This window comes from Syngnathus floridae, chromosome 18 (genome assembly GCF_059516105.1).
Source record: "Syngnathus floridae isolate MCC-2025c chromosome 18, RoL_Sflo_1.0, whole genome shotgun sequence".
NCBI lineage: Eukaryota > Metazoa > Chordata > Actinopteri > Syngnathiformes > Syngnathidae > Syngnathus > Syngnathus floridae.
This window is the reverse complement of record NC_142430.1, coordinates 5,161,756-5,170,466: the sequence shown is the minus strand read 5'-3', so window position 1 is coordinate 5,170,466 and position 8,711 is coordinate 5,161,756. Positions and strand designations below refer to the sequence as shown.

General features: G+C 46.6%; 2 protein-coding genes across 3 annotated transcripts; one reads left to right on the top strand and one right to left on the bottom strand.

Moving 5' to 3' along the window:
• The first annotated feature begins 14 nt into the window (after positions 1-14).
• Positions 15-7,485, top strand: tecpr1a (tectonin beta-propeller repeat containing 1a). 2 transcript variants are annotated; one of them, XM_088359740.1, is made up of 24 exons: positions 15-180; positions 501-752; positions 821-1,003; positions 1,068-1,190; positions 1,250-1,369; positions 1,429-1,603; positions 1,667-1,767; positions 1,828-1,929; positions 1,993-2,135; positions 2,226-2,665; positions 2,730-2,875; positions 2,934-3,089; positions 3,154-3,303; positions 3,369-3,526; positions 3,586-3,780; positions 3,847-3,943; positions 4,003-4,082; positions 4,148-4,204; positions 4,266-4,440; positions 4,509-4,644; positions 4,714-4,806; positions 4,874-4,980; positions 5,047-5,166; positions 5,259-7,485. In XM_088359740.1, the coding sequence occupies exons 2-24, from the start codon at positions 528-530 to the stop codon at positions 5,358-5,360; spliced, it is 3,384 nt and encodes a 1,127-aa protein (XP_088215866.1). In that variant the 5' UTR covers positions 15-180; positions 501-527; the 3' UTR covers positions 5,361-7,485. The 2 variants fall into 2 exon arrangements, with proteins under 2 accessions (XP_088215866.1, XP_088215865.1); XM_088359739.1 differs by having other exon boundaries at positions 1,429-1,767.
• Positions 5,828-7,866, bottom strand: bhlha15 (basic helix-loop-helix family, member a15). The gene is made up of 2 exons (XM_088359741.1): positions 7,686-7,866; positions 5,828-7,269 (listed from the first exon to the last, which is right to left on the bottom strand). The coding sequence occupies exon 2, from the start codon at positions 7,220-7,222 to the stop codon at positions 6,662-6,664; it is 561 nt and encodes a 186-aa protein (XP_088215867.1). The 5' UTR covers positions 7,223-7,269; positions 7,686-7,866; the 3' UTR covers positions 5,828-6,661.
• Between the last annotated feature and the right edge of the window lie 845 nt (positions 7,867-8,711).

Below are 8,711 nucleotides of genomic sequence, written 5' to 3'. Positions count from 1 at the left end.
CGGAAGCAGCCAATGAGAAGGAAGCACCGAACAGCGCTTCCGGGTTTTCGGAGCCTGAAAGCGTCTGTCATTTAAATCCCAGCACCAACTATAAACAAAGGCTCTCCTGGGTATTTAAATCTCTTTTAGGAACTCGAAACGAGGACGTCTAACGTGTCAGTTAATGAAAGGAATTTCGAGGTACGTGCATGCATTTGCTATCTGAGGAGGCTTGTAATCCAGCACTAAATATAATTTACATGGTTGTTTGAAGATGTTTATGTTAGAACCGGCTTCCATTGCAAGATCTCTGTAAAATGATCTGACGAGTTTGTCGAGTTCTTAGGTGCATGTGCTAGCATAGCGATTAGCCATTTAAATGTCAGGTTGTTGTTTGATGTTTAATTTCTATACACATCAATGGGAATGCTTCAAACTTTGTGGAAGAAGTCATTATTCACTATTAAATCAAATGAACAGCCTTCTCCCAAATCTTATTTCATCGTTATCCTCTCTCAAAGGTCCAGCCGGTGGTCCCAGGTGCAGGCATGCCCACCTCCAGGCTTTGGGCGGTGGATGTGCATGGATGTGTCTACAGCCTGTCCACAGCGGGCCAGCAGTGGGAGCGATGCCATGACGCTCAGATGGCGTTTAAACGGGTGACCGCCGCTCAGCAGTGCTGCTGGGGCATCGCTTGTGACAACAAGATCTACCTGAACGTCCACGCGTCTGACGTGCACATTCGTTTCCAGGAGGAGACTTACGAGAATCAAGTAGGTGTTGTCAAAAGTCTGCGCCGAGTGGACAGTTTGTCAAGTCTCATTTTTGTCTTTTTTGTCAGCGATGGAATCCCGTGGATGGTTTTTCCGAGCGCTTGTTGCCAAGTGACCGCTGGCAGTGGAGTGATGTCACAGGTTTGCATCACCAGCCACCTTCAAATTTCCAGCTCCCATCCAGCAGTTGGGAGTGGGAAGGTGATTGGTATGTTGATGAGAACTTTGAAGGGGAACCCACAGAGAAAGAGGTGAGTTTATCCATTTTTTCCCCCAATAACCTTTTTTTTTTTTAATGATCAATATGTTCCATAGGGATGGACTTACTCCGTTGACTTTCCAGCTGTTTACACCAAGGACAAAAAATGGAACTCCTGTGTCCGTCGCAGGCGATGGCTCCGTCACAGGAGATACAAAGCCATGGATTCATGGGCTGAGGTGAGTCCTCATCTTTTTCTCCAGTATGCTACTTCTCTTTTCATCTCTTTTCCCGCTAGATCCCGTCCCAGAAGACTTCCCTACCAGATCCCTTCAGTGACATCAGCTGTGGTGGATGGGAGATAACCGAGGAACCCCGTGGCCTACTTTCACTGTGGGCTGTGTCGCTACAGGGGAAGGTACAACTTCTTGCCATTTTGTAGTTATGTAAGAGCATAAAAATATGCTCGCTGTGCAGGTGTGGTACAGAGAAGGTATTCACCATCACAATCCTGAGGGATCTATGTGGCAAGACATCACCCTCCCTGGAGAGGTGGTCCAGATCAGCTGCGGCCCCGGGGACCTGGTCTGGGCTGTGCTGTGGGAGGGCCAGATGATTGTGAGGGAAGGCGTCAGTCGAGATAATCCCCGAGGTACTGATATCAGGAGTCTGTTTTCTTTGGATTCTGTTATTGGGATTGTTTTCTTCCTTTCAGGTAGCTCTTGGTCTGTGGTGGACTCTCCCGATCCTGATGTAGCAGTCATGCATGTGGCGGTAGGAGTCAACGTTGTCTGGGCTTTGACCAAAGATAACAAAGTAAGTCTGTAGATTGCAAAATGTATTTTTAGTTTGAATTATAACGTTTTGCTTTCTCAGGTGTGGTTCCGGCGCGGTGTTAACCCCCATAACCCGCGAGGGTCAGGCTGGATCAGCATGGTTGGAGAAATGCTCATGATCAACGTCGGACTTAACGATCAGGTCCGCATCACTGTAAAAGATTTTCATGTTGTGTCTTTTTTAAAATGTACTAAAATTGCACAGGTATGGGCGATTGGTAGCGAGGACCGAGCCGTGTATTTCCGGCAGGGTGTCACGGCGAGTGAGCTAAGCGGGAAAACCTGGAAAGCCATCGCTGTTCTCCGAGATGGAGATCGACCTCATTCCAGTGCCAGCAGTCAGCAGAGGTAACCTTTTTTTTTTTTTTTTTTTTTTTTTTAGTAATCCAAATCATATATGTGCAACAACCATGTATTTTATTTGTTCACTCGCCACAGTGCCGGATGTTACTTCAGTGAGTCGCATCCTCCATCTGTGTCAAGTGGCGTGGAGTCTGATACAGAAAAAACTGAAGAAGTCAACATCGACACCCCCAAAGGTCATATTCCAAAGGTCACAAGTGACAGCTTCATCTCTCAGCTGGTTTCTGACAGAGATCCAGTTTGTGCTGTTGACCCACAAGAGGAGAGCATCCCCGAGGAAGGAGATAAGAGCCTTGACGTGGTTCAAACCGTTGACCCCCAGTGGAGTAATGTGGATTTGGAGGTACCGCCAGACAACGTGGACACCTGCAGCCTCTCGTCACTGGCCGCATTAGCTATGGAGGACCCTTACGGGGTAGATGGGCATCCTCTGTGGGCGTGGGTCAGCGGAGGAGGCTGCTCCGTGGACAGTCATTCCCAACTGAACTGGTTCCACAGCACCATGAACACGTCATGTAGGTTAAACAACAGAGCTGATTGAAGAATTTCATCTCATGATTTTAAAATCTTTCCCTCCAGTGTTGGCCCAGTCGGTCCAGTCCTTGAGCCTGTCTTTCACTTCAGCCCAAATGGCCACCTGGCGGAAGCAAATCTTTGAGCAACTCGGTGAGAGGACCAAAAGAGAGGTGGATGAATTCCGACATTATGAACAAGCCGTCGAGCAGGTGAGTAAATTGACACAAGAGAGATTTTGCCCATATCTTATATTTGTTTCCTTAAAAGTGCGTGTGGGTGAAGAAGAGTACCATGCAGTGGTGGAGGGACTGGAAGCCGCACAAATGGGTCGACGTTCACTTTGCTCTGGAGCAGTTCTCAGGACCTGAGGGCAACAAAGATGGCATCCTTTTTGTCTATTATAACTACTATGAGGAGAAGAAGGTGAGAAGGGACTATGATGTGACTTACCATTTACTAATACACAGTTCCTCTGGTTTCTTTCCAGTATCTGCACACCTTCATCAACGAGGTGACAATCCTGGTGCCCGTGCTCAACGACGCCAAACATACTTTTGCCATCTACACGCCTGAGCGGATCCAAAAGAGGTGGCCGATTCGAGTAGCGGCTCCAACAGAAGAAGAAATGCATGACTGGGTAAGATTCCTAAAGTCTGAAATATCCCAGGAGCAATTTTTAGTTTTTTTTTGTTTCACCTGTAGCTGGCGCTATTGAGTGCATCATGCTGCAACGCCAGAGGCATTCGTGGTCCTCCTTCCAAACAAGCCATCTGGTCCATCACCTGTAAAGGCGACATCTTTGTCAGCGAGCCCACCCCGAGCCTTGAGGCGATGCCGTACCCGACTCCCTGCGACCAGATGTAAACACGCCATTTTTGCCGCCATTGCTTTCTTTGTAACTCACGTGAGGACTCCGCAGGTTCTGGCGTCAGATCGGAGGTCACCTCCGCGTCGTGGAGTCTAACAGCGTCGGGATCGTGTGGGGGATCGGGTACGACCACACCGCTTGGGTCTATGGCGGAGGTACTGAGCACGGTTACACGCAGACTGACGTCAAGAGCGTCTACATCTACGAGAACCAAAGATGGAACCCCGTCACGGGCTACACCAATCGGTAAATTCCTCACTTAGTGTTATTGTATTGATTAATGTTTGGCGTCTAAGCACTCATTTTTTTTAGAGGGCTTCCTACTGACCGCTACATGTGGAGCGATGCTTCCGGTTTGCACGAACGCACCAAAACAAGCACCAAACCGCCGTCCCCTCAGTGGGCATGGGTAAGTCAACGCAAATGAAGTAACACCAACATAAAAAAATAATTATCGGTTGTCTTTAGGTGTCTGAGTGGGCCATCGACTACGGCGTCTCCGGGGGGACGGACCGAGAGGGCTGGCAGTACGCTGCTGATTTCCCAGCGTGGGTTTCTGTCTTTACGTTCAACCAAACAAGGCCAAGAATTCTAATCTCAACTTTCCATCCAGGTGGTATCATGGCTATAAAACCATGAAGGACTTTGTGCGACGCAGACGATGGGCCAGGTAGTTTTTAAAAACAATTTTTGTGGCCACTGGTTAGTAATAAATCCTTTCTCTCGGGCAGGAAGTGCAAACTGACGACGACGGGTCCCTGGCTGGAAGTCCCGCCCATTCAACTGAGTGACGTGTCCATCATGCCGTGCGGGCCCGACAACGATGCGGATGTGATCCCATTGTGGGCCATCAGCGACAAGGGAGACGTGCTCTGCCGGCTGGGAGTCACCGCACTCACTCCTGCTGTGAGGAAGGCGGCTTTTCATTTCCCAAATGACGTAAATAATAATATTGAATCGCTTTTGTCGCCAAGGGAACATCATGGCTTCACGTTGGGACCGACCAGCCCTTTAAATCTATTTCCATCGGGGCCGCAAGGCAGTTGTGGGCTATCGCCAGGGACGGTTCGGCTTTCTTCAGGGGATCGGTGTTTCCTCAGACCCCTGCAGGTTGGTGGAGGGATTGGGCAGACTTTTATAATGATGCCATAACTTGTGCTTTTTTGTCTCCCTCTGCAGGAGAGTGTTGGTACCACATCCCATCCCCTGCCAAACAGAAACTGAAACAGGTGTCTGTCGGAAGGACGTCAGTCTTTGTCGTCGATGATAACGGTGAGGCTTTTAGCGTCGTCATAGTTACCAGATATTTCTAATTTTACGCTTGATTTGTCCCGGTCAGGTCATTTGTGGTACCGGAAAGGTTTGACCCCCAGTTATCCTCAGGGCTCCTCATGGGAGTATGTTTCTAATAATGTGCGCAAAGTTACTGTCGGGCCTTTTGATCAGGTTGGTACCAGCATACCACAAGTAACCTGTTGATAAAATAGCTCATGTTATAAGTCTGATTTTTAGGTTTGGATCATCGCTGATAAAGTACAGGGAAGTCACAGTCTGAGTCGCGGGACAGTGTGCCACCGACTCGGAATCCATCCTCTGGAACCTAAAGGACAGTCGTGGGATTACGGCATTGGGGTAAGCCATTTATCAGAATGACATGGCTTTAAATAAATCAAGTAGATATGAAATGTCTTAAATTTATTCCTGCTCTCCTTTTTGCCTTCTAGGGTGGGTGGGACCACATTTCAGTTCGAGGGAATACCATGGAGCCCCCTCATTTCTGTCTTTCTGCCCTTGCAGAGCCTCGGGTCACGTCATTTCCTTCATAGAACATTTCAACGTCTACTGTATTGTGGTAACATTATAGAGATAGTATTCTGTGGAAAAAAATCCGAAATGCTTGATTTATAGTCCGCTTCATGTATTTACCCGTAATATTTTTCGTCGTCTAAATTTGAGTGCTGTAAGAGTGACAGGAAAACAAGTTGTGTCAGAAGCAACCACCAAGTTTAAATGGGACACCTTTAAAATCAAACACCCTTAAGCGGCGATTTGAATAAACCTCGTGTTTTAGTTGTGTAAAGAGTCAAATAAACGACTAGAATTTAGTCAAGAGGATCTACTGGGGCGGGTCTCTCGGCACCACCCTCCTAATCATTTGCTTTACGAGGCTCTCATTAACCTGGTGGTTACTTTTTGCCTCTCAACAAACTGATGTCGAACGTTGTTAGACTACTACTGAGCATGTGCAATGGAAAAGGAGAAAACTATCTCAGGCTTGCTGGAAAAAAAAAAATAACAAATCTCTAAAGTATTAATTTTTTTATTAAATGACCGTTACTGTGTTTAAAAATTTTCAGAACATTTTTGGGAAAAAATAGGATTATTGGACAACCAATAATATTTTGGGTATATTCCATTTTTTTCCCCAGAATTTATTTTCCATATTTCCACAAGGTAACCAATATTGACTCTTTAAAAGTGTTTATGTAAAAAAAAAAAAAAAAAATGTTTTGCAGACCACCTTGAGAATATCCTTGCCCACCCCAAGAAAAACATCTTAGCTCCGCCCCTGGTCTTACTGTCAATAAATGATATCTGTTTGCTATCGTGTAAATGCATGATAAAAGAGCAGTCAATAAATACACACATTTATTGATAGCTCATCTTCAGTACAATGTCCCATCATGGGACATTCCAAAAAAAAAAAAAACCGAACATCTCTGCAGACAAGTCAGACAAGTCAGTTGTGTTCTTAGGGCGATCATCACCACCATGAGCAGATAAGCAAACACTTCATTTAAATGCATGTGCTCTCTTCCTTGACTTTTTGACTGAAGGCGATGCTTGGCAGTTCCCCCCCCCCCCACAACTGACAAAAAAAAGCAGGAAAATCACTCAGTTACAAAAGGAGAGTAAGAATTCCCAACTAAGACGTTAAAAAGAGAGGCTGAAGATCTTGCCAAATAAAGTTCACCCTTCGTTTTGCTTGAAGAGCAGCCCACTTAAGTGTTCAAGCACTGCAGTATAAAGTCAACTGGGCTCCCTTCTTGAATGGATCCCTCAAGCAGTGCACCTGCAAGAACTTGATTCCCCCCCCCCCCCCTCCAAAGTCCACCAGCTTGCTCTGCTAGCTGTGTTGGCTTAAACTGTGCATGTGGGTGAGATACTGGGTGAGCCCCTCCTCGCCTTCCTCCTCAAGATGTTTCTGGTAGCACTCAAGCAGTTTGGCGGCACTGGCCTCCGACGGGTCCTCGCCAGCGGGGAGGCAGGCCCCCGACATGTCCAGGATGATGGAAGTCAAGGCCTTGATGTAGTTCTTTGCCAGTGTCAGCGTCTCAATCTTGGAGAGTTTTTTCTCCGTCTTCACGTGCGGGATGGCCTCGCGTAACGCTTGGAATGCGTTGTTGAGTTTGTGCATGCGCTGGCGTTCCCTCTCGTTGCTCTCCAAGCGCCGGATGCTGCGCTCCTTGGTGGTGGAGCTGTGTCGCCGACGACCTCCGCCCCCTCCTTGCCGCTTGCCCTCCCTGCTCCTCAAGGAACCTCTCCAGGAGCAGCCGATCCTCACCGAGGCCTCCGAGTCTTCTTGCTCACTGGAGCCCGGTTCCGCTTCTGTGTCTGGTTCAAGTTCTGGCTCTGGGTCAGACCAGGTTCTTCTGGATGCTTTTATAGCTTTCCCCTTGGACTTCATCCTGTTTTTTTTTTCCCCCGCTCCAAATATGTCACAGTGCCTGTGGGCTTTGAGGACAAAGTGACAGATGAGTTTTAACTACATCAAATCACATTACCAGGATCAATAATGCAGAAGTATGATCTCCTATCGGGAATTATACTTTCTTTTTTTCCAGAGCTAGTCTCCAGCCATGCATCTAATCAGTCTGTTGCAGTGTGAAAACTCCACGATGTTGGCCTGAGGCTTATCCGCCTTGCCCCCGAGATAATGTCAATTTCAAGGTTAGACTCACAAACGCCACTCAAACAAATGACTAATTCAACCATTGCTCTATTGATTTGGATGTTCATGTTGAAATAGAATTGCCCCCATTTAAACCCCCAAAACCACTTTATAAAAAAAATAAATGTTGTTTCATCACTTACTTTTTACATTGAACTTCTTATAAATAAATGTAATAAATAAAAATACAGTGCCTTACCTTTTAATTCAACTTTTCTTTTTTCTGATGGTTGTTCACAGAAAAATCTTGCAGTCAGTTTTTGAACGTACCATCATACGTGGATGAGCAGGTCGTGGGGAAAGCCACGGTGCATGACCGTGCAGCCGACACACGCAGGTGGCAGGCTCACATACGAGGGACCCGGAGCAGAATGAGGTACACGTAGCTCTCCTCGGCCAATCATTGTTTGTCTCACAAACAAAAGCTCCGCCCCCAACCTTCCGTTCCTCCTTCCACACACACACTAATGGGACCTGCAGTAACTTCATTGTAAAACAAGGAGCTTTAATTCACACTAATGGGCAAAACTAATTTTTTTTTTAGTGGTCTATGAGTCAATTCTGCTTAGCTCAACAGAAACATGAAATTAACACAAATAATGTATTCCGTCCTTGAGTAAATTGTAACCGTGTATGTGTGTGTTAGACTGGTCCTGCCAGGTATCTAATCAACCCAAACTCGCTGATGCTGGCTATGTGGAAACATTATCTTCTAGTTTGAGTTTGTTCAGTTTCTAACTTGGTAGGCCCCGAAGGCTTTGCACTGTTTATTTAGTCACCACCGCCTTGATAAATTCGAAGCTGAATACACTTCAGTAATGAGGCAAGCAAACATTGGCCTCTGCACTTAAGAAAAGGGGAAAAATAAGACTATCGAAACAACACATTTACTATAATAAAGACAATTTTTAGTTAGCTTAACTCCAAGGATAAAAGTTGGCATTCAAAAGTAACGTTGGATGCGGCATGCTACTGGAAAGCTACCAGCAGCTCTTACGCAAGTGACTGTGTAATCAACGGGCAGCGGGCGATCGTGTCATTCCCACTACTTGACACACTTGTGATGTCACGGACAACAGGTGCCTTGAATCCATTTACAGTGAGGAGACGCCCCTGACTCATCATGAAAAAGCAAGGAGGCGGGGAGTCGAATTGGGGGGGGTCAAGATCTAGGCTGCTTGTCACTTTTTCCATCAGGCCGAGGCCGCGGGTCGAAAAGGAAAAC

What these genes read in the sequence shown, in the direction of transcription:
- bhlha15 (XM_088359741.1), bottom strand. Translation starts at nt 7,222, where the DNA reads ATGAAGTCCAAGGGGAAAGCTATAAAAGCATCCAGAAGAACCTGGTCT.
- tecpr1a (XM_088359739.1), top strand. Translation starts at nt 528, where the DNA reads ATGCCCACCTCCAGGCTTTGGGCGGTGGATGTGCATGGATGTGTCTAC. An exon ending in CCGACTCCCTGCGACCAGAT is followed by an intron (nt 3,527 to 3,585) that starts GTAAACACGCCA and finishes AGGACTCCGCAG; the next exon opens with GTTCTGGCGTCAGATCGGAG. An exon ending in CGACGCAGACGATGGGCCAG is followed by an intron (nt 4,205 to 4,265) that starts GTAGTTTTTAAA and finishes TCTCTCGGGCAG; the next exon opens with GAAGTGCAAACTGACGACGA.